Source organism: Acipenser ruthenus, chromosome 15 (genome assembly GCF_902713425.1).
Source record: "Acipenser ruthenus chromosome 15, fAciRut3.2 maternal haplotype, whole genome shotgun sequence".
NCBI classification, from domain to species: domain Eukaryota; kingdom Metazoa; phylum Chordata; class Actinopteri; order Acipenseriformes; family Acipenseridae; genus Acipenser; species Acipenser ruthenus.
In genome coordinates, this window is record NC_081203.1 from 22939756 (window position 1) to 22965808 (window position 26053).

The following is a 26053-nucleotide window of genomic DNA, read 5'->3' on the forward strand; positions in this document are numbered from 1 at the left end:
GGACTGCACAAATGGTCCATTGACAGTGATCTGTAGGTGTGTGTAAGTGCTTTCTAATGGAGTGCTTTTATTTATTCATTTTTTTTTTTTTTTTAATAAAATGTAGCCTTCAATCCCCGTAGTATTTTTGCAACCATGATCACATGATCACAGATGTTGGTTATATTTTGCAACAAAAATGAGTTACATCATTTTCACTGTTGATTATTTTTGTTTTAGGTAATTTGTTTGTGTACAATCTCTGATTCTTACTGACTGAGAAAATAACAACAGCATACATGAAAGGAAGGACCAGGCACGTGTACACTTTTTAGCAAATGCAAGTTCTCTTGAGTCCACTAGAGGGAGCCATGAAGCGTCATGCCGCCATCTTCTAAGGATGTTCACGTATCAATTGTATTGATTAGTATGGTCCATTGATGGGGTCCGTTTTGCACCAGATCGTTCTTTTTACAGCGAGTTTCAACTCTGTTTGAGGTTGCTAAATGGGATTTTTTAAAGCTGTCTTTTAACAGCTGGTGTGGTTTCTCATATCAATATTCAAATAGGATTATTCCTACTAAAGCTACTATGTTTACTACTACTACTACTATCACCACTCCTTCTAATAAACAATAATATTATACTTTGCCAGTTGTGTACAATATTTTAATAATATTTTATTCCAGTTAGTGTATACCAGAAACATCTATACTGAATAAAATACATGTTAAACCAATTAGTGAGCTAAAACTCTTTAGCTTAGAAAAGGGGCCGCAGTTAGTCACTGAATCAAATATATAGTTATCATTATTCATGAACATATAATATCCCACACAGATCTGGACCACAATATCAATTCAATCTCATTTTCCATTAGTAAAGATTCTGCTTTCTTCTTATTTATATAATACACTTTTGTCGTATGCTTTTTTGATGCAATTAACTGGAACATGCGAAAATCTGAAAGCTGCGGAAATTAACTCAGAGACTCCCTTAACGGATCAATCCATGCAAATTTAATGTGGAAATACTATAGAAGTGAAGGTTGCTAACAACTAAAATACGTAATTATGTGATAGGCATTTAAGGGAAATTGACTGGGACTGTTTTTCCCCCCTCTGTCCCTCTATGTTGTGTATTAAAAAGATAATTTTAAGCGGCTTGTTTAAAGCATTATGGGAAGTGTCAGCAGTGTGTGCCCTTTGGAAGCTGCATGCATATTTAATTAGCTCTCTAAGTGGTCATATTTATTCACCTTGATGACACACTACAAAACACAAATTGTTTATTTTTCACCTTGCTTATAAATGTATGGAAAATTGATATTGTTCTGGGGAAAAGAAAACGTGCTCATGTCATGAGGTTTTAAAAATGCAATATTATTATAAAATATCTTATTTAGCTGAAGGCATTAAACTTTACAGGCAACGATATAATTTGTCCCCTTGTCCTTGGGCCTTGTATTTAGTGCTTTTTAAGTTTCAAGTTCAGACTATAGATGTATATATTTTAAACTGCTGTTTCCAGGTACCTTATCTCCTGCAGACGGTCAGCTTTCCCATGGTCTATCAGAGAGAGGCCATTCTTGTAGTATAATATTAAATAGCCATTATCTGTGGAAGCCATAACACACAATGGACCAGATTAATCAAGGTATTTACTCCACAGTGCATTTTGCACAGTCTTGGGGAAAGGAAAATACATCTGTTGATGTTACAAAACAAACTACTCCCCAATTTAATGAAACCAGAGTACATCTGCACAGTTTTCTTTGTCTCATCACAAACCACACCGAGTGTAAATGTAAGAACCTGTGTCTCGTTTTTTTATCCTGTTTCATCACATTGCTCATTGTCGTGTCACCTATTTATCGACAATTATAGCAGTGTTGCTTATCCCAGGGTAGTATTTATTTTACATTTTAAATATTGAAATATTGACCTACATTGTGGAAACACTAAAAGAAATTACAATTCTTTGACAAGTGTTTCGACAACACATCTTTATCAATGTCATCAAAAATAAAGACTTGTCAAGTTTCCTATTTTCCTTTGGTGTTTTTACATACACTGTACAGACCTTTTCATATCACTTCACAGGGAATGAGGAAAAAGGGTGACAAAAAGGGGAGTGGACTTTAACAGTTCACCAATAACCTGGCAAAACAAGCATTAAAAAACAGACAACAATGATGCCTACTTTGCTGTGGAACTTAGTACAGGTAACAGCATAGCCTGGATTACAATAGCGTTCATTAATAAAATGGGTTTTCACTCAGTACTGTTCTAACTATACATATCCAACACATTGTAATAATACAGTGTTCTGTATTCTATATTGGGCTACCATACTTTATATTATATTCAGAACATCTCAACACTCTACAGCAACTTGTTTACATGTAAACCTTCTAACTGATGTCTTTATTTCCCAAAAAATATATTACGGTAGATTGGGTGGAAATCAGGTGTATGGCTGATAAATGCACTAATAACAACTGGAATGTAATAATAACCAAATTGATATTATCAGGAGCTTGTCCCAATTGACCCCCATAATATTCTGTGTGGGACATTTCAATCTGGTAATAATAAGCAAAGGAGTGATATTTTTAGCAGGGCTGACTGTCTAACAATTGATTGTTTTATATTATGGATGAAATATTGCTTTAGAAAAAGGACTGTGCTTGCTTCTATGTGGTCCTCGTTTGCAGATGAGATGAGAAGGCCAGCTGCAGGAGCAGGCTTCATGAGCAGAGCAGGGATGCTGAGTGATGACAGGGAGGCTCTCTATGTTCAAGGGAAGCAGTTCCAGCAGCAGGGGGAGCCGGAGGCTGCTCTCAAATGCTTCCTGACTTGTCTGCAAGGCCTGACACATGTGCACAGCTTTCAGTCTCTGCCTGACTGTCTTCACCAGGTGCTGTCAAAGTTGCTTCTTTTTTTCATTCTCCCCACTCTTAACACATTGCCAGTGAAACTCCCCACAAGTATTACCTTACTTAAAAAAAAGGCATACATTTGTTTTATTATATTGGTCACTGCATGTATAATTGTACTATGTTTACTATCTATTCTATACTTCTATGCATATATGTTTTTTCAAACTCTTAACAGGGCAACTTCTCGGACTGCCTATGATTTTTTTTTTTTTTAATCTCTAAATATTACATTTAAACAACAGTTCTCAAAGAGGATAGGTATGTAAGGGTACCCAAAAACCCAACTACAGATCAATTGTTAAGTAACCAATCATAGTTTTTAATACTAAAAAGGTTGCCAAAGTAGGGAATATTATAATAGATCTCAAGGGAAAAGGCATATATATATATATATATATATATATATATATATATATATATATATATATATATATATATATATATACACACACATTATATATATATATATATATATATATATATATATATATATATATATATATATATATATATATATTGCATAAAATTCATTTAATGCAAGTCTATCAGATCAGGTATTGTTCTCTGTGGATACCAATATAATATATTAAACAGCCTTCAAATTGAGCATACAGTCAAAGATTTAAAACTCACCTCTTGAGACCTTCACATTGGACGATCAGAAGCTTCCACCTACATCTTGAGTTGGACAGATTCAGTTGAAATCTGATCTCGATTACAAATTGCAGGTGGTAACATGTTTTTAATCCTGTTAACTTTAAAAGTTTGAGACGAGGGTCTGGTAAAGTATGTAATCTTAAATTGATGTTGCAAGAAGATTCTTCAAAAGCTTTCTTACAGTGGATGTGAGGGTGAATTGTGTTTATAAATAACTGTGCTTTGAATATGACAGTCAGTGTTTAATATTGTGGCATGCAAGCAGAACCAATTATTGCTGAGTAGAATCCTGTAGATTTCTGTGTTCTTTTTTAAAACTTTGGCTTTGTAATTGCCCCGTTATCTTACACCTGTATAATGGCTACATAATTATCAATATGACCCCTGCATGTGTGACGTAAAATATGTATGTGTTATACTTGTTTTAAACCAAAGAATGGACGCACCATTGTTTGATCCTCCTAGCTAAGTGCTGTATCGTAATTACTTATTTGGATTTAATGAACATTATTTCTTGATGAAGCACCCTAACTCCCTTGGTTGCTCTCTGAAATGTTATCTGAAGTTGTTTCTGTTTCTTAACAGATTGCCGAAGTGTTCAACCACGAAAAGAAATGTATCCTTTTAGTTTAGAAGGTTGTCTCAGTAGGTGACACACTTTTGAGTCCACTTTGATTCCTCAGACTTTTCTCACATTTGGCCTAAACTGAGAATTTCTAAATGCATGTTTTATTGATTCATTATTTTAATTTTTTAACAGGCTACAATAAATTCAGACAGGACAACAAAGACTTTCATCCGTGCCTCAACCGTTGCTTCATGAGCTTGATTTAGCTTGGCCGTGGTCCTTTCTAGATATACAATAGGTTTATTCAATTGATCTCAGCGGTGGAGAATATCGCCATCGTCTAAATCTTTGAAATCTATATCTCTAACAGTGAGAGAGTGTCTTAAGTGTATTTTTGTCTATTTAACCATAAGCAACCAACAGCAAGCCTGAAGTGATCCTGTAAAATATTCTTTATGTTTTGAATCGTTGTTCAACAGAAAAATACAGCGTTTTTCATCAATTTATGACCAAGTTATTCAGACAACACAGACTCTACATGTTTCTAGAAATTGGAAATGATTAGACACTCTCAGAATGGGTGTATGTTGGTGCCAGTGTTGGGGAGTAACACATTAAATGCATGTAACTCTACTCTACAGTAATTAGTTACATGCATGTAACATTACTGTAATTTGATTACAATTTTCAGTAACTTGTATCTGTAATTGTCCTTTGTCAGACAGGTAACAAAATGTGGAAATTCATTACATTTTATGTAAAAAAATAAAAATAAATATGGTTAATGCATAACATGGAAATCAGAAAGGGCTTCAACAGTGTAAGTCAAACCTTAAATGTCACATGAACGTGCTTTTCATAGCTTGAAAATAGCATCAAAAGAGAGAACAAGTGGGTTTGATAGCTGGATCTTCAAATACAACTGCAGCCTGACCAAAAAAATCTCTGTAAAATGTACACTGTGTCTGAATAGTAACTATTTGTAGCTGTTACTAACTAGTTACATTTTTTCAAAGTAACAAGTTACTTTAACTCGTTACAATTTTGTTTAAGTAACTTGTAGCTTATTGATTAATTTTTTTAAAGTAACCTCCCCAGCACTGGTTAGTGCATCACTCTAAATAAATATGTTTTATTAGATGAGTTTTATTAATTGTTAATAACCAATAAATGCCATTGAACAGAAGATGCAAAGAAAAGCTAATAATGTCATCACTATTCAAAATAGGAAAGACCTGTCATTCTCCTCCACAGACAAGGGGTTAGTATTTGGGTTACTGGTAACTTTTGTTAAGCTCAGCAGCAAAAAATACCTGTCGTTTAAAATAACGTTTGTTGGTTTTTTTTACCTTCAGTATTTATCGTTGCTGCTTTTACCATACTGTATTTTTTTTTTCTTTTTAGACATTATAATTCAAATATTTGCAATTTATATATATATATATATATATATATATATATATATATAGTAACCCGGCCGGCACTCACGGTCGTTCGTTTGCCCCTTTCAAAGCAGACCCAGGACACAGGAAATGGAGTTAAGCGCGGTTGCGCTATTTTTAATAAACACAAAAATAAACACAAACACAAAACAAAACCTAACTCCGTTTTGGAGTATTTACTAAACGGGTTATTCCCTGACTAACTTGCAGGACGGCTAAGTCGTTTACCTGGCACCACGGAACATAAACCAAAACCACGCAGGTTTAACACAGCACGTACTTCTTTTCTGACTGCTCAGAAGCAGAACACCTCTCCTCTGCTTCCTTCTACTCAGCAGCCCCGTGCAGACTGACTGCACATCTTAAATACCCCTGCACCTAGTACTAATTGATAATAACTACCAGGTGCGGGTGATAATTAAATAAATAAAACAATTAATTTAAACAAAATGTGCATTTGCACATATTTTTGGCAGGGAAGATTTTAACCCCCTCCCTGCCGTGTTACAATATATATATATATATATATATATATATATATATATATATATATATATATATATATATATTACCTAAAGCTTTTTTTGGTTATTTACCCTTCTTTATGGACATTTTGTAAAGTGTTGTTTAATGTTCGTATACCATCATGTTTACAGTGATGTAACATTAAAGTTAAAAATGTATTTTACCTTCATTTTTATAGTTATTTAACCTTCACATTTACAAACTAGTGAGCACAGTATATGCAATTAATGCTGGCTTCTTATTTACCAAATCATAACACCAATCGCTGTAAGTGCATGATGTTAATACATTTGTTAAAAAAAAATAATAACAACATACAAATAAGTGAAAAAGGTCAGTGACAGGGTTACCATCCATGTGGCGTGACCTTAAATGGAATGATGCTTTAAAACTGTGTGCACAAAAATTCTAATGCTAACAGAGTTAGTGGTTTTTAAGAAATAGCCAGCTCCACTCAAACTAAAACCAAAGCATTTCTATGTTGTGTAAGTCTTCCAGTCACGTGAGAGAGAACATGCACTGCACCATGTGGAACAGTTCACTCTTTATTTTCAGTACTCTGAAGGTCAGCAAGACTAATGGATTGTGAGATTGGTACAGTGTGCAGTGAATGGTATGACCTGTCATTTTTCCCAAGCTATGGGGAAATATCTTTGAATGGCTCCTTTGGGGCCCTACTACTAGTACCAAGCAATAAAACTTTTTTTTTTTTTTAATTTAATAAAACTAGTAAGTAAACGTAAAACAACCATTTAATTGCTCCTCTCTGATGAGCTGTCATTTTCTCCCCACTTCTTCTGTAAGTGTGATTTTTGTATGGATGCCCTGGTCATTTTTAAAACCGCTACTCTTGAGAAAATCAGAGGGTACTATTAAGTTTGACTAATGATTATCTAAGCAGAAACAGCAGTAGAGAATTATAAAAAAATAAATAAATCAGGCATAAAAGGATATTAAACCATTTAGAATGTAAATTATACTCTAACAATTTAAAATTGTAAATACTCTTCACTTTACTCAGTGAACATCTCCATTTCATTTTTTGAATGTCATGCTTCATGCATTTGTGTTTGAACGAAAGAGAAAAAACATGTTTCAATATGACGCTTAGAAGATTTAAATAGCATTCAACTCAAACAGAGTGTTGGGTGGTGGTCTTTTTATTTAAAAAAAATAAGTAATATTGATTGCAGAAAGATTGCTGCTGCTAGCATCTTTGTATCTTATCTGCTTGTACTGTTTACAGTAATGTAAGAACTTATAACTTGGTGGGCACAAGTGATGGAAACTAAGGTATCAGCCTGGAAGCTCCTAGTTATAATCAGAGTACTGAATGGTTTAAATATATTGAAAATCAGATCTGTGGAGTATGTTGAGACAAGAGCAGGTTGGAATGGTAGATTTCACTGCTGTAAGGATGTCCTTCAACTACAGAGAAAGGCCCTTCTATAAGCAGTACTCTGAACACTATTTGTAAACAGTAAATTAGGGCACACTGTTTATAACCATTTCACAGAACGTTTATAGTCAGAAGGCTAAAAATAACCAGACCTCCTCTTAAATCTAGACTTCACGGCTACCAGGTTTGACATGACATACTGCATGATGGTGTTGTTATTTGTAACAGTCTAAGTTCTAAAAATGTCACCATGGCTTGTGTGTTCTGTGTAAGGTATACGTTTAATCAAGACAGGTCTTTTGGTAAATGTATTAACCACGTTTTACCTGCAGCTAAGGCTGGTGTGTATATGTATGCTAAAGATTTCTCTTCATCACTCATTACAATTGCTGTCAGGTATGGTTAGTTTGGCCTACTCTTTGTTGCATTTGTTCTACCCATTCAGACCTCATTGTTCTTGGAATATACAGGGTAAATTTCTCACCAAAAGGGCATTGATTTAGTGCACCAATAAATTATGTTTTTCCAATAAGAGTTTTTCCAATAAGAGTAGCCATTGAAACTACAGTATGGTAGTATTCTATTTGGACAGCTCTGTGACTCTCAGATCTTACACTATAATGTTTCACACAAAACAATGTCAAATAAACTTTATTAGCTACAGTAGAATTGTTTCTGTCTGTTTGGCTGGTTCACCCATAACTATTAAACACTCAATTGTGCTAATTTTGGAAATGCTAAAAGAAACTAGTACTAGGCAAACTAGTATTTTTCAATGTATTTAATGTTCAAATGGCTTTTGATTCACATGCTGTGAATGTGGTCCAATTGTGCTATTGATTATTGTTCCCTTGTGTTTCTTTTTTGTAGCGTTTTGGTAGCATATAGGACTGGTTGTGTTGATTAAAGTCCATTGAGACTGGAGTGGGACTATAGTCCAGGTGCTTGCGATTATAGCTATGTTATAGTAATCTAAATGTTCTACTTTCACCAATATACTGAGCTGGTTCATGTAAACGTAAGATTAAAATAAATTAAATTACTCCTTTGCAACTGTATCTCCCTTTTGGGGGTCGGTGGTCCTCCATCATCCGGCCTTGGTGACCTCTGACCGATGTCGGAGGTCCCACCTCAAACGAGGGCGGCTCCTATCGGTCCAGAAGGCAAGATCCTGGGCCAAACATTCAATCATCCCACAGTACACTTTACATCTTACAATGCTGATTTCTGATCTTTGAATATTTCTTATAATGAATCAGATAATTCTACTAGAATATTCGATTACACAGTTTATTGATTAATAAAAGATTATTCTTAACAGTTGATCAATACATGATTACATCTGTTTACATTCATAGGTTATTCAAGATACAGAAATATCACAATTATTGCAACACATTTTCTCTAGACAAAGTAATGGTAGCCTCCTAGCTTACAGTCAGAATAGTAATGATAGTCATATTACCTCTTAACTGGGACAGACAGGTTATGAAGGTATACATTTGATTCCAAACCCAAGCAACCCATCAGATTGTTTTCTTCTTTACTCTTATATAGTACAATTCATTTGGCTCTGAACATGCACAACCTAAATTCCCTAAAGAATATATGCACATCTCTTTCAACTTATGCAAGAAACAGTACTTTCCATAGAAGAGACCTTTACAATATGTATTCCCTTTTCTCCACTCAGCAAAGGAACCTTTGAGACCCTGGAAAAGAATGTGAGCATTTCCTTTCTCCATTGAGCAAGGGACTCCTTCGAGCTCTTTACAATAGGAAACTCCCCAATCCCTTTTCTCCAGTCTACCAGTGTACCTTGCAGACTTCCTACACACACATTAGATAGAACATTACATGTTCATCTTGACTTTACACTCCTATCCACCAAGTTCCTTAGCATCAGTAACTTCAGTCTCTCTACATAGAAACTTAATTGGGTTGCATGTTTGCGTCTTTTTATTTTTTGTATTTCTTTAAAAAAATCAATATCACCTCACACAGAGCATGAACACTTGAGTGCTTTTTGTGTAGCCTTGTCTTCCACAATCCATGTTTATGTTATTCACATTATCCTTTCTGTTTTTAGCCCAGCAATCAGGCCTGGAGTGAATCCAGTTTTAGGGTTACTTTATAAAGGGCATTCTGTTCTATTTTCAGTATGTGATGGCTTAGATCAGAATTAACTCTGGCACACAGTATATGTTCTGTATATGGATACCGTACTGATTAAGGTATTCAAACAATACCCATGAGGATTAGTAAAGAAGCATAACTGTGTAGCGCACATTAGTTTCTTTAATATTGTTTATATTTTTTTTGACATATGTAGGTGTGTACTTTTAGATTGCCTAGTTGTAAACATTACTGTTGACCCATCAGAACTGTTGGCTTCTTTGGCTTTGTGGGGCTTTTTTTCCATTCAGTATAATGGACACCATGGTTGATCCTTATCCAATATAAACAGATGTGAAAGCCCTTCAGTTCATTCAAGCGGAGAAGATGTTCTATGAAGTAGCTTTAGCAGACCTCGCTGCTCTTCAGGGGAGCTCAGGCAAGTCCACTGTGCTTACTGTAATTGTATATACTGTATATCAGAGAAGTGTATGTATAATGTCTGTTATTGTATTATTATAAATCTTACCACTTGAATCGCACATGTGGAACTATATTTAAAATGTGGATTATCATAATTTAAACTCTTGTTTTCATAGAGATTACCTTGGATACATTAGGGCTGTTTAATTTATGTGAACTCTAAAAGGGGTTTGTAAATGTATGCCTTATTAGACATGTAATTTTACTGTTTGGAGCTATTTAATGTATTAATTGTTTAGCAGCTTATTATTTCTCTGGTGAATGATATATACAGACATACAGGGAACTGTTTTGAAACAAGACGAGAAGCACATTTTCAGACTGTATAAACCTATCAAGAAACCACTGTCTATTCCAGCAACTAATTTTATTCTTTCTAGTTTTATACATTTGTCTATTTTATTTCTCTCAAACGTATGCCTTTGCTTCAAAATAGGGCCTATACTGCTGCAAAGAAAGTTGAATAGAAATGAGGAGATTTAATAGTTAACAATGGGAATACATCTTAAAATAAAAATAAGTCCCTATTTCCACGTGGTCTAAATCTGTATGAAACTTTACGTTGTTAATGGGAGCTAATGAGGTTCAGCCACATGTATTTTTAGATAAATGCAAAAGGTATTAACAAGTATTTAGCACAACTTGATTTTAAATTTGTATTTTATTTAACTCAGTTTTTAGGATTTTAGGATTCATCATTATTAGTATACAGTATATACAGTGCTCCCTCGCTGTAAGGCTCTCAGTTATAACGTGCCTCAGATATAATGCTCCTACAGCATGTCCCCCAATTCCCTATACTAGTGATTCATGCAATATTTCACAGTAAATACAGTACCGACTGTTCATTCCCATTCCTTCTTCCCCTCTCCCGACCAGCTCTCCTCTCACTTGGTTTGCTTGTCGGTTGCTTCCAACTAAACTCCCGACTGTCATTTAGGCAGGCTATTTATAGTTTAAAAACTGCTAATTAAAATAATCCACGAGTTGGAATGTTATCTTTTTTTTTTTTTTTTGTAAAAAATATAGCGTTGATTACATTTTGCTTTATGCATGATTGATTCACGGAAAGTTACAGTTTCGCTTCACTATATGTGCATTATAGAGGCAGAATTATTTTATTTCGTATTTTAATCAGATGTGTGTTATGTGTTCCGTGGCGCCCCCCACCTCCTTCCTCATTTATAATGCTGTTTGGTTATAACACTCATATTGTGTGTCCCCCGAGACCCGCGTTATAGCGAGGGAGCACTGTGTACTATGAATATGTGCATATGTATGGCTGCTAGCTGTAGGAAATCCTGGATACACTGGTTAAGTAGTGCTTGTGTTGTGAGGTGATTCTGCTTTTAGTAAAATGATTCATGGTCAGGATAGACTCTGGGTTTGCTAATCATTTCTAAAATAAACTGTTTTTTATACTTGGGACTAGTTCCCAAAAGGCCTTTGACTCACAGGTATGCATCTGTACAATACCAACGCTCAAATGCTGAAAGATGAGTCATATGTTAAAAACTCTGCAGGATCTCAGATGCTATATTGGTTACATGAAAGTCAGTCATTATTCCCCCAAATATAGAACATTATACTTGTGTCTCTTAATTCTGAGGTATGTGTTTGAGGTTTTGCCCTAATAGATTGATACTGGAAATATAAATTTAAAGCACAAAGTACAAACTCAGGGTCTGTTAATGTATTATTATTATTATTATTATTATTATTATTATTATTATTATTATTATTATTATTATTAGTAGTAGTAGTAGTAGTAGTAGTAGTAGTAGTAGTAGTAGTAGTAGTAGTATTGTAAAAGTGTAGACTTCCACAGTGCAATTTCACAACATACTGTAATTCCTTTGTGTCAGATTATCATAGTCTTCTGTTTAGTTGATTACTATAGTAACTTCTTTATTGCCATTGTTATTTTCCACTTTTTCCACTGCCACCCAGAGGTTGAAGGTTTTCTTTGTGATAAATAAAATCCCCTTTTCAGGAGATGAAAGTTATTTTTGTACACCAGCACATTTAAAAGTATGAGAAATAACCACAGTCTTTGCTGTTCGTCATCCACAAAAGCTGCTGACACAGCTAATTGTGTCTTCACAGAATCGACTTTTAAGGGCCGGTTGGAAATATCCTTGGACTGCATTATCTAACTGAGAAGCGCAAAGCGCCATAGAAACCAGGGCCCTCTGAATCAGCACTTCTGCCTGATAAACAACAGTGCATGTTCTTTCCCCAAGGTGACTCATTCAGTGTGTTATGAAAGGGGATCGCATACACTACAGTAGATTCAGTTCTGCATTGGATGTAAAACTCTGAACGTCTCTATTCTTAGTGGAACCTTTTTTCCCCCTGTATTCTGCGTTTGTGTTAAGGTGGCCAGATGCCCATGTTTAGGATCTAGTTTCCTGGCCCTCGGAAAGGATTGCTTCTTGATGACTGATTCTGTTTACAGTATGCCTGACAGCTCCTCCTGAAGTAATGCAGCAGGGCACAGGAGGATGGCTCTCCGAAGAGGATGTGTCAGAGCAGGCCTGTCAAGCCGGGGACTATGAGAAGCTAGCTCAAGTTTGCATCATGAGTAAAAGGTAGGCCCTGTTTTTTTTTTTTTTTAATTGAGTAGTGGTCAGTTCTTCATGTGTATGAGCACTGTTAATGTCAAGTCTGTTTCTTTATAGCAAGTAAACGCTCTTCAAAATGTATTCATAAATAAAACCGGAGCCCAAAGAGTACGCAACGTTTGGCTGTAATTTAATATTTTTTTTAACTTTTATTTGTTGGCGTGCAAGTCAGTGGTTAAACTGATGTTGTGCCACACTTTCTTTGTGTATGCTGTAACTGAGATCAGATGGCAAGTGACTTAAGTTGTATCACTTTAAGCCCATGCAGTTGCTGATGGGCAACTGTCAGCAAGTTGCAAGAAGGAAATTACTTGGAGGTCTGATTAGCCAAATGTGTTTAATACTACATGCAGTGCTATCAGCTGGTGCATTTGTGATGCCTGGAAATATTGGAACATGTAAGACTGAGTTGTTAAGTACTCAGGGAAGGATAAGATAAGCAATATTTTCACTGATCACATGTTTTTATTTTCACATAAATAACTGTTTTCTATGTGTGAAAAAATAGTATATATGTTCTTTCCTCTGTTGAAGACTGCAGACTACTGTTACACACACATGCATCTTTTAACTGTGGTTTTAAAACATGTTAAATAATGTGTCAGGAACCAGAATTTGATTGGAGACCAGCATCTTTTTCTTTTTCTCTTTTAACTTGTTTTTTCAAACGTTACCTGTATTTATTTAAGCAGCTCCTAGACAAATTGCCTGTCTATGATTTTGTAAAGTTGTATCCCTTAACTTTCATTAGGGTTTTCAGTGAAGTACAGTATGTCAGCCTAATGTTTTCATTTATTCTGCTTATCTTCAGTTATAAAACAGATATGTCTAGTTGAAAAACGTCTCAGCGTAGCCTGCTTTTCTGACTGCAGGTCATAAGCATTTGTCTACTGCACTTAAAACTTTATTTATGGTTTATTCATATTATATTATTGAGTGTTATTAAAGAATTATCTACAGTCAGACTGTGGGATTTAGATTTTTTTAACAAAGCATTCATTTACTGTAAGAGTATTCAATGTGACTTTTAGCCTTAGCAACATGTGCTATGAGGGCACTACTTGCATTAAATAGAAAGTGGGTTAATGTAAACTTCCAATTTAGCTGTTTAAAAAAGGTCCCTTTAATCAACCCTTAAAATGCCCAAAGAAGTACATATAGTATGGATTTAAAGTTGATTGTCTGTGCCACTGAAAGCCATTTTGCACTACAGTAAAGCAAGTCCCTATAATTGTGTTATTGGCTGCATGCAAAATAAGTAATTTAATTAATTATCTGGTTTTATAATGTAGATCGTTTACTTCAGTGGTCCTGCTGCTTACTGCTTTAGGACCTATATTCATGTCACTATATACCTTATTTGCTTCAAACACTCAATTATATATTTTGAGGTCAAACTTTTAAGAAACAAAGAACACTGATGAAGGCATTAGCAGCAGCATTTGTCTACTTGACTTGAGTTTCCTATAAGTTTAACCTCATTATATCAATTAAACTTTTACCATATTGTAATATAAAGGCCTAACCCCAACCATTGTTATGCACTTTTAATTCACCATTTAGTAGAAGAGCATATGATTGACAGACTCTCTAATGCAATTTCTAAATAATAATTTTGAAACCTGATGTATACAAATGACACCAACTGTAAGTCTTTTCTAGCTTGGTTATACAACAGGTTTTCTGACTTAAATCATTCATCGGCACGTCGACATATTAGAATGTGACTAGATCAGATACCTGTGTGTACTCTGAACAGGACATCCGATTCTTTGTTCGTTATTTATTCATAAGGATATGCTTTGGAACAGTAGCGGTTACATCTGTAGCACTAAATACAGCTTGCTCTACATTTTTAAGTACACATTGGGGTGAGGGGTGACCTTGCGATGCAGGCTGTCATTTTAATGCACACACAAACACTGCACAATGCAGCTTTGGTGAAGTGCAGAGCAGGGCCGCAGCAACACCTGACACCCCTCTTTGGCTCATTAATAAAACTCAGTGTCTGCCAGGTCACGGCACCCCAGTTTTTCCATTCCTTTTATTTTGTGTTCTGATACCTGTCTCCACTGAAAGCAAAGGTACCACTATATAGCTGAGTCAGATTTGTTACATACAGTTGTCAAAACATTGGAACATACACCAGTTAGGAGCTTTCTATCTAAATGGATTTGGCATCACCATGATAGAGATGCAAATTAGGTTGATCATGACATGTGATCCGTATGCCATGATAAAGTTGTTGTAGTTTACTTAAGCATTGTTGTGGACCGAGTTCACCAAACAATGCTTCATTTGTATCCTGATGGTCAAAGCTATTTTAAGATGATAATTCCCCCATCCACCGTGACAGAATTGTGGGCAAGTGGTTTGAAAAGCAGAACTTCTGGCTTCCTACATGGCCACCACAATCCCCAGATTTCAGTACAACTGAGGATGTTTGGGATGAACTTTAACTGCACATTCGTCTTCACTATCCTCTACCTATGTGAAATATCAGTGACTGAATGGATTATCATGCTCCAAGACACCTTCCAGCACCTTGTGGAGTCTATGATGCTCTGTGTCATGGCTGTGATCATAGAAAGTTGCCCTCCCCAATAATAGGTAAAAGTGGCCTGGCAGTATATGTAAGCTTGTTAAAATATTGTGCCTATTTTTGAAGAGGTTATTACAATATTTAGTAAGCAGGTGGTCTGGACAACAAATGTCACACCACCTAAGCACCATAATTTACCATGGTAAATTTGGTAGGACAGTGTATATTGTTAACATTAATTAAGATATAACTTGGGAACCTTTTGAATTAAGTTAAATCTTGGTAGAAATTAAGTTGTTTTTGACTATTAGTCATACTTGGATGAGAGAAGAGTTAGACACTGCACTATGTGCCCATCTGCTTTGAGGATGTTAATTGTCCTGCAGGCATTGTTCACATGCCAACAGAAACTGTCAAGCTCAGAGCATGTGTTGGAAACAAACATGCCTGTTCTAAGCTCTGACCTTGCATGGATATCACTAAATACACACATGCCCAATGATAGCCAAGGAAAGCTGTGTGTTTTAGTTCTGTAAGGGTTATTGGATCCATGATGTGGTAAGGAACAGATAAGCCAGAGCACTTGTTGTTATGTTTTTTTTTTTTTTTTTTTTTTTTTAATCCTGCAGTGATTTAGAGGACAGATGTCAAACCCCAGTGCAGTAGAGTGGCCATTTTTAAACTTTGAAACAGACTTTAAAGTTATAAGTTTAAAAAGTTGTCAGGATGTTAACAATGAAAAGAAAAATACAGTATTTAAACAGTTGTAGTAACACATGGGGACGTGTAATGCTATATTTTTTCGGACCCCCGTTACTTACTCTTTAATAGCTGCCTTTACTGAAGGGCCATATCATTTCTTGTAACAACTCAGGCAATTTGTTTAACTTGTTAACCAAAAAACGTCGGTCTTATTAGAGAAGGTATTTAACTGGTTTGATATACAGTATCACACCCAAAATACTATAGATGAGTGTATAAAGCACCAAACCTCATGTATGATGATGTTTGTCAGATCAGTGCCCGAAGAAACTAAGATTATCTTTTATTTCTGTTTCCAGACCTCATCTTGCTTTAGAATACAGTGGAAAGGTGGGTATCCATTCATCTTCATTTCTTCATAATATAATTGTCCCTCCTTACCTTGTAAACATTTCCCATAGTAAAAGCATAGTAGAAAAATATAAAGCACAGTGAAAGAATGGTAAAGCAAAGTTAAGCATTGTAAAGCCCAGAGATCTGGTAAAACATATTAAAAAGCAAACCATGGTAAACTATGGTAAATTCATAGTTTAACCATAAGAAAACTGCAAAGTTAACATGTTGAGTTACTGTGGTAAACCCTCTTTAGGGTTTAAAGGGTGAGGGTGTTCTATACTTCTGTCACTGCCCTTCTTATAGCTATAGAGAGTGAACAGGTAGATACATACATATTATGTTTTTTGTTGTTGTCAGTCACACTTTGATGAATGGTGAATAAAACATGGTAACTTTTCATTAACTGAACATCATCATTTGTTTTTTTATGACTTAGGCAACTAAAATTCGACAGAAGGCTTTTGGCAATGACCATCCCATTACTGCAAGGAGTCTGGAGCTCCTGGCCTCTGTCTATGCAGAAATAGGAAAGACAGAATATTCGGGTAAGAAATATGTTTGTATTGTTAAGATTTAATTTAAGACATTGACAGTGAAGTTTCTTTAAAAATAAAAATAAAAACTAAAACCAGGCTTGAACCAGATCCTCACAACCTTTGAAACAAAATCACACATATAATGAATCTTGTATTACGTTTAAATGTGTGACAGACTTTACACAGAATGTCAAATTTATTCTTATCATTATAACCTCAAAATGTAGTTTGTTTTCAGGCTTGGTTAAATTATAGAAGGCACTGTTTATGCTCATCAGACCTGGCACAGGAAGCTTATCAGTGGGGTCAGCTGCTATGTTTGACTCAGAACACTGTCGTCAAAGGTGTCTAATGTCTATCCACTTCTCTCAGCTCATTCTATGCATAGCATGCGCTAGGGGAAATAGAGCGGAAAGCTACATGTTTTCCTGTGGTGTTCACACCTTGTGTTAATAATAGGAAGACTGTACATGTTCTGCTGGCTGTAGAGGCAGCTGTTACCGAGGGCAGGCTGAGTATTGAAAAAGAAGATGTAAGATCAGGGGACAGGGTCCCCGAGTGGCTCATCCAGTTAAAGTGCAGGCTGAGTGTCACAAAGACGGCCAGAGTGGGTTGCGTCAGACCAGACAGGAATTCAAACACAGACAGACGGTGATGGTGATGAGCTGAGTGCAATGGCTGCACTCAGCGTTTATTAACAAATAAAAGGGTTGTAAACAGCACAAAAACACAGGACACGGCACTTGTAGCCAAAATAAAAAGACAGACAAAACGGACTAACACTAAACAAACGGTGCACGGAGTGACAAACAAACACGGTGAGAACAAACAAACTTATCTTTACGTTTTTACTGATTTACTTATTTTAACTCTCCTCTCTCTCTCACCCGTTCTCCTCTTCCGAACACCCAACCCTGAGTGCAAGAAATGTGCGTCTATATATACTATTGTGCTGGGATTCAATTACTAATTAATTATTCACTTGAATCCCAGCACGTGAATTAATTCTGTGCAACCCCGTGCTCACATATTACATTTAACCAGCACGTGAAGTGATTTCTGCCCTCCTCGTGCCTACATACAAATCTACACTTTTTAAATACACGTGAAACACAGACCCGTTTATATCCCGTGTACCAATCTATACACCAACATTTACACACGCAACATACAACACATAACACAAATGCACACAGGGGCGGGGCGCTTTGCCACACTGAGTCACACAGCTTGGATGGCACCGGCTCACGTCTGGGTTGTGCAAAGAGGCCAAACTTTGCAGAGGACTCCAAAGGGGGCATCACATTGGCTCTGATGCTCCCAGGGTGGGGGAGTAGGGACTCTTTTTTCTCATCGCTCAACAGAAACCCTACTGGCCAGACACCAAGCAGGGCTGATCTGTGTTCTCCGGGATTGCTAGCCCGCCCGCCTCTGCTCTGGATTGCTCAGCGTAAAAGCGATTCTGGCTTTAGGCTTGTGAGATCGGAGGACGCTCACACACCCTCACAATGTCTGTGCTGTGTGGGGACCCACTGCGGTGAGGAAAAAAAAACTTAATATCAAACGGGCTGCCACCAGTCCCATTTGAAGTCTGTGGTCCAAACAGTTACACAAGGGTCAAAGATCGACTAATATGTTTTCTGGTATCATTCCTACTTTTGCTATTATCACGATAGCATGTTTAATTGACAACTGTCCTTGGTTTTTTAACCACCACCATTAGAACAATTTGGACATAACTTGGTCTCCATTCAAACTGATTTGATCTTGGTCTGTTGCCATTGGAACCAAACAGGACTGACTTGAACTCCCTTTTCAGCCTGCTCCTATATATAAAAAATTCTATCTATCTTACATTCATCCAAATTATGACCCATTGCTAATGCAATATGCTAATGCAGTCATCCTCATTCTTGGTTTCATCTTGATTACAGTTTTCAAAATAATAGTTTACTGTAGATTGATGATATCCTTTGCTTCCTCAGATACAATAGGACAGTACACCTCTGCGCTGTCGAAGACTTTCTCACCTGCCGACTCATTCAGTGAAGTTTTAAATGGGGTGCCTTTAGCAAAGACAGAGGTCTGCCCAGACAGGAGGAGACTGCATAAGAAGGATCTGCTGCTTTCTCCAACAAACAGTAAAGAGAAGGTATCTTACACTAAGATTTAAGCTACTGGGGGTTCCAGAGTCTCTCAACTGGTGTGCAGGGTAAGTCACACAGTCAGGGGGGCACAGGTTCGTGTCTCGGCTGTGCAAGGTCTCCAGTTTTCGCATTGGCTCTGACGCTCCTGTGGGTTAGGCAGGCAAAACCCACAGGGACTGTTTCTCCTCATCACGTTGCTGGGGACCTGACTGGCCAGGCACCTTGTGAGCTCAGGCGGACACCTACAGAGCTGACCTTTGTCCGCCGGTAGCTCGCCGACATCTGCTATCAATTCCTGGGTGTAAAAGAGGAAGTAGGCTCAGTCATGGGATCGGAGGACGCCCACTGAACCTTCAGTTCTCCAGAGCTGTGTAGGGAATTCTTACGGTTAGGAAACATTCTAAATAAAAATTAAAAAATAAATATTTAAACTACTGTATATGTACAGTATATGTGTAAGTTATGTAGTAGTCTGTTTTTAAATAAGGTTTGTTTCTGATGCTTTTAAATAAAAGGTGTTATTGCAAACACTGTAGACCTGTAGACAGTTATAGGGAAGATCACTGAACTCAGAACTGCATAATGCCCTAGAAGTACACAAAGATAACACCACACATAAAAGCAGACCAGTAAACTTATCTAATATACTAATAATTACTATATACCCATTTTATTTATTTCTCAGTAAAAGACACTGAAACTATTGTATTAGTTATCCTAGGACATCTTTCTGTAGTTTCTTGCTGAGGTAAGCCATGTATACAGCTCAATATTAAGTAGGAACTGATTGTCCGTCCTTTAGCAGGTCACAACATGTAAGTGTCTTACCTCTATACTGCGGAAGAGGTCAAGCTTCAGCTGCTCTGAGAACAAGTTCACGCACAGAAAGAAGTCAGACCGAAGAGTCCGGTTCAGGGAGCCTGAGGTCATTGTACATGGTATGTATGAGTGTGTTCACCAGAGGTCTTAGCATTTGAAGTGTTAAGAGTTGCGATGAGTGTGTTCACCAGAGGTCTTAGCATTTGAAGTGTTAAGAGTTGCGATGAGTGTGTTCACCAGAGGTCTTAGCATTTGAAGTGTTAAGAGTTGTGTGTAGTCTTCAGTCACATTTCTTAGTTAAATAGCTTGTTCAACGTATTCACATGTTGAAAATACCTTTGCTTTCATTATTTTAACCTACAAAGCAGAACACAGCTTGTAGAGTGCCTGTCAGTGTTAAAAGTGTGTATTGTATAGAGTTGGTGTTTTTAAGAGGATGCTTATTAATCAACTAAATTAGCCTTGTACTTAATTTGTTTTCTTCTGTTTTAATATTTCTGTTCCAATTACAATACAGTAGCTCCACGCAACAGAGCACCCTTTATAACACCAAGACTAATGGTGAAGTGGTATTGTCAAAGCTCCCATTGTCTCCATAATGCCATTTAGCTTGCACTTGCATTCTCGTTATCAGACGGAATGCAAATAGAACATTATTTTATCTATCATATGGCTCCCAACTAGAGTATTTAAAGAGAGAGCACTGCAGACTAGTATGCTTAGTACTGTACCATACTGTACTGTATATGTTCAACATTCAACAATATACTGTATATTTTTCTCACTTGCCTAAAAACATTGTGGGAAGATTTAAAAACTTAGCTTTTACTAAACTGCCAGGTCATTTTTTATGTTTTCTGAGTGGGAGAATTTGGTCTGTCTTCTACAGAATAATAGCAGTACCTTTTGATTAGTGGAAGTCATTTATTACAAAGTATTTTCAGTTTTTGAATATGGACTTATTATTTTACTGTCCGAATGTACTAACAACCAGCTTTGCACAGTCATGAAAATATGTCTCTTTGTCATGAAATACTAAACATGCATTCATATTTTGAAGACGCATGAAATGCATTCTATGGATGCTTGCAAGTGTTAAAATTCATTTATCTATCTTAATTTCAGACATTCCTTACTATGATTGTTTACTAGGTAAGTGGAATTGATAGTCTAAATATGTAGAGTAGCATTACAGTACTAATTTATCTCACCACTAACCGTTATGTCATTGTGGCAATGTGCCCCGCCCCTGTGTGCATATTATGTGTTGTATGTTGCGTGTGTTAATGTTGGTGTATAGTCATTGGTACACGGGATATAAACGGGTCTGTGTTTCACGTGTATTTATTAATGTAGATTTGTATTTAGGCACGAGGAGGGCACAAATCACTTCACGTGCTGGTTAAATGTAATATGTGAGCACGGGGCTGCACAGAATTAATTCACGTGCTGGGATTCAAGTGAATAATTAATTAGTAATTGAATCCCAGCACAACAGTATATATAGATGCACATTTCTTTCACTCGGTGTTGGGTGTTCGGTGAGTGGAGAACGGGAGAGAGGAGGAGGAGGAGGAGAAATAAAGTAAAATAACGTAACGTAAAAATAGTGTTTTCACTCACCGTGTTTGTTTGTTTGTCTGTGCATCCACCGTTTGTGTGTTAGTACGTTTTGTTTGTCCTTTTTTTTTGGCCTCAAGTGCCGTGTCCTGTTTTTTGTTTCAAACCTTTTATTTTCTGTGCTGTTTATTAAATGCTGAGCGAAAGCATTCGCTCAGCTTCACCAAACCACACATCTCTGTCTGTTTATTTCCTGCTTCTGGTCTGACGCCACCCACTCCGGCCGTCTTTGTGACAGTCATTTTTAATATACTATACAATATTATATGTACACATTCACTTGTATAGTACAAGTATGCCAGCATGCTTTACCAAGCAAACCATCTCATCTTAAGTTAGCTAAATGCCCCAAAACAGTCTGCTTCTCAAGATGTGCTTCAAAAGAAAACTTAACAAGTGGCATTATTAAGAATACAAATGTATTTTTAATATATTACAAACAATCTCTTTATGTCAAAGAGAACATTCTATTTTGCTTTCTGAGGCTAACAAAAGGGTTATAGGAATGTCATGCAAGCTCAAGGCAGGGTTTTGTGGCCACCTTTTTGGTTCAGCTGGAAGCTTGTGAAACAATTACTCGGTCACACAAGTTTCCTAACCTCCCTTAAACCTTGCTACAGAAGAGCTTGAAGAGCACAATTCAACTATTCACTTATGTAAGAGAATCTGTAGCATCCCTCTCTGGCTCACAAGTGGCAAGAAGACTTGAAATAACCATTCCCTGCTGTGCTGGTTTTTTTAAGGCCTTAAATGTGATATGTCACACTATTATTTACCCCTTCGATTAGCTCATTATACAAACACTAAAACTGACTAATGTAAAGTTGTTCAATTGAAAGTCGTAATAGCCAACACCTCAGATATCTAATAAAAACAGGACACGCTTTACTAAACCCACCCTGACAATGTGCATCTCATAAAAAAGAAGTTTATGTGTTGTGTTTTGAATTCCAGCACTCCCTTGACAATTGGTTTGTTTTAGATTTTCATTTGTTGCTCATTCTCCTGGAAGGAATTAATCTTATATTTTCTGCAATTGAGCTGTTTTTGTCTGTTGGTTATTTGTACCCCATTACAAGTATCTTTTTCAGCTCTTTTTTTCTTTTGCTTTGGCTACATCATGTCTTGTGTGCATTTGTAGTCCACAGTGATTAGTCTCACAGTTAACTCTGCAATGTGTTGTTCTTCATTCATAACTTCACAACACTCAATCAGAATTAGTCAAGTAGACACATGTTTCAGCCAGTGCCTTCTTCATTGTACTGTTTTATAACTGTATGTATTTTTAGGAGTTGTCTTTTCTTTCCTAAAGTTTCTTTTGTAAGATTCTGTATGTTTTTCCACATACCTCACACCTCTTACCCTCTCCTGATCACCCACCATTAGCAGACTAATCACAATGTTGGTGCTGTTTACATATAGCTCTCACAAGGATGAGCCATCACTCCCTAACTGACATCAAAATATAACCACATGCAGTTCCTAATTATTAGACTGAGGAAGGCACTAGCTGAAATATGTGTCTATTTGACTTTGTTTTTTTTTATACTTTTACCTGTGGGGTTTATGTAAACATATTGCTGGGAGCTCTGGTTGTTTTGGCAACAAAATAGAAAGAGCTTCTTGAAAAGTATTGTTCTTTTCAATGACAATGATAATTAAGAAAGCTGCACTTAAGAATGCTATGCTGTATTTCAAGCCCTGTTTCTTCCAACACAACCCTTCATGTCTTGGAAGCAGAGTGGGCTGATTTGGTGTTTTCTAACAGACGCATACCCAATGTAATTAATGTGCTATTTAGACTATATAATAGTGATAGCGATTACTTCCATTAGCCACAACTGTTTCCCAGACATGGAGTACTGGGGGAACACTGTATAAGCTTCTGATGTTAATAGTATTATTCTTGCTTATTTATTGGCATTCATTTCCTTTCAGCTTATGACCAATCGACCAATAGAACGTACTTTGCCCTGCTGGCTTGCATCTTCGTTTTATTGTCTGTGCTGGGAGTCGTACTGTACTGCACTGACAAGAGGAGACATTTGAAAGTGTGCGAAGAATTGGAGTCGATGTTAATTGTCTCTTTTCTTCAGATGAAGCAAATCCTCTGGAGTTGTTGGATGTGGCTCACAAGGCAATGACAGCAAGAGCGTGAAAAATGAAATGTGAGACTTTCCACGCTCCTTGCTCTGGCTTTTCTCATAAAGCCAGGCTTCAGGAAGCAAACAACTTAATTTATGTTTCAGGACATTTTGAAATTCTTCTGCTGTTTCAGAAATCTGGTCAAAAAAAAAAAAGCATTTCTTAATTTTCACTAGTATAAAACACTGTGTAAATGGTACTAGAAGCATAATGTGGTAACCATGGCAATGTAAATATTTTTGATGAATTATTTTGTTTTCTTTCATTTTCCTTTTTTATCATATTATGTTCGTTTTTCCAGTGAGAAAGGCATCCGAACTTGTTTTCTAGCATTCAGTTACTGATTGTCTTTATCAGCTGAGCAGAAGGACCTCATGGTCAGTGGGTGCAGACTGCAGTAGAGAAGGCTTTAGGTAGAAGGCTCATCTGCGGTATTTGCTCACCAACCAATTTGAAGAAGTTGTGAACCTGGTGTAAAAGCTATGAATACAACCCCTTGGGTACTGAGATCATAGAGTGAGCACCTGAGTGCTGATTCTATTCAAATCCATAAATCTTACCTGTTATAGACTTTCATGCACTAAATATCTGTTATCAGTCAGTCACAAGAGGTGTGGTTTTTAAAGAAACAGTTTTGTTTTATTTTAAGACATCTAGTGCTACACTAGGATAATGAAACCTCTGTGATACTTGTGTTGTTGTGCATACCTCCTTGGTCATTTGATCTGGAGAGTGAAATTGTCTCTACTCCTTCAATGCCTTCTTTCCAGTCATTAACCAACCAGTTTCTTCTGTTTTGCAGACAGTAACATGCTTTGACACTGAGTTAAGGTGATATAACATAGGAGGTGAAGCCGAAACAAGTTTTTCATTACCTAGAATTTTAGGATTGAGAAATAACTTAAGAAAAACTATATGAACATAATAATCTGTTATTTCAAATCATGTACTCAAAGAAACTACAAAACTGTATCGCAAAAGTCTACCGGAAGCCATAATAGTAGTACAGTATTTCATGTTACAATTTGAAATGTCACTGTGACGGGGTGCCCCTCTCGTGTGTTATTTTATGTTTTATGTTTTATGTGGTGTTTTATTGTTGGTGTGTTTGTATTGGTGCATGGGATATAATGGGGCTGTCTAGCATGAGTGATTTCAAATATATAGTTGTATTTAGGCACAGGGATTGCACAATCACTTCACCTGCAGATAATTAGTTCACATGCTTAGTAATTGAATCCCAGCACAGCTGTATATATAGAGCCAGTTTTCACACACATGGGGTTGGGTGTTCGTGAGTGGAGAACGAGAGTGAGACAGAGGAGGTAAAATCTAAAATAGAAATAAACAATTGCTACGCGTGCTTGAAGACCAGCACGATACTTGTTTTTTAGTGTTCGTCCATCTTTTGTTTGTCTGTCTATTTGTTTTGGCCCTTGTGCCCTTTTGTTTTGTGTTTTGTTAAAAGTCTGTTTGTTTGTTTCACCATCCGTTTATTCTTTAATAAATACTGAGCGCAGCCATTGCGACTCAGCTTCACCCCATATTCACTCTGCGTGTTTCTGTTCTGGGTCTGACGTCACCACTACAGCCATCCTTGTGACAGTCACATTTTTTAATTGTACGTTCTTCTTCATTAAGAATATGGAAAACTACAAAGCAATATGTAATTCAATATGTTAACGTAACGTTATTCAGCAAGTTTCCTTTAATTTTATGAAGCAAAATTAGTTGATTCTATAGGGTGATGCAAAACTTTTGACCATAGCTGTAGTACCTGTTATAAAAAAAAATGTGTTTACTATAACATGTGTTTCTTTCAAAACTGCACCTATAGTGACTGGTAAGATTTGTAGAATTATGTTTGTAAGCTACTACCACCAAATTGTATAAGCTTGAGAGGCTTTTACACTATTAAACAACCAAATGTAATTGTTTTATTTGTCTTTGTATACTATAAACAAATAATGGATTTGCATTTGCATAAAATTATGATTTAGAAGGAAAAATGTCAGAAAATAAGATATAGTCTGCTTCTGAGTTTCAGATTCTGTTGAAATGCATTCTTACTACTTATATTTGATATATATATATATATATATATATATATATATATATATATATATATATATATATATATATATATATACACATTGAAGATATATATATCCTCAATGTATCTGTTAATTTATCAGTTATCTGTTTTTAAACCACTTTTTTGTATCCAGGTTATATCTCTTGCTCATAAATGTTCATCTGTCAAAAGTGATTAATTGTTTTAACAAACTTTTTTTATAATTTATAATTACTGTTAGGTTAGGTAAATACACCTTTCTAACTCTGAGGTACCCTTAAGGTAAATGTCATTCAATAATTAAAAAATGGCAGTAACGATGTAGCTGGTTAATTTAGA

The 26053-nt window shown here is 36.2% G+C and overlaps 1 protein-coding gene across 3 annotated transcripts; it reads left to right on the forward strand.

The window, feature by feature from the left end:
• The first annotated feature begins 1545 nt into the window (after positions 1–1545).
• On the forward strand, positions 1546–25703 carry c15h14orf180 (chromosome 15 C14orf180 homolog). Of its 3 annotated transcripts, none has more exons than XM_058987482.1 (10): positions 1546–2898; positions 4163–4193; positions 9979–10065; positions 12568–12700; positions 16337–16367; positions 16810–16918; positions 18895–19061; positions 19862–19994; positions 21001–21027; positions 23434–25703. In XM_058987482.1, the coding sequence occupies exons 1-10, from the start codon at positions 2638–2640 to the stop codon at positions 23637–23639; spliced, it is 1185 nt and encodes a 394-aa protein (XP_058843465.1). In that variant the 5' UTR covers positions 1546–2637; the 3' UTR covers positions 23640–25703. The 3 variants fall into 3 exon arrangements, with proteins under 3 accessions (XP_058843465.1, XP_058843466.1, XP_058843462.1); XM_058987479.1 differs by having other exon boundaries at positions 1550–2898; positions 19859–19994; XM_058987483.1 differs by lacking the exon at positions 21001–21027 and having other exon boundaries at positions 1547–2898; positions 19859–19994.
• The last annotated feature ends 350 nt before the right edge of the window (positions 25704–26053 follow it).

Bases quoted from the DNA above. Each gene is read 5' to 3' on its own strand.
- c15h14orf180 (XM_058987479.1), top strand. From the start codon at position 2,638: ATGAAATATTGCTTTAGAAAAAGGACTGTGCTTGCTTCTATGTGGTCC. The intron at 2,899-4,162 runs GTGCTGTCAAAG...GTTTCTTAACAG, and splicing joins TGCCTGACTGTCTTCACCAG to ATTGCCGAAGTGTTCAACCA. The intron at 12,701-16,336 runs GTAGGCCCTGTT...TTCTGTTTCCAG, and splicing joins GTTTGCATCATGAGTAAAAG to ACCTCATCTTGCTTTAGAAT.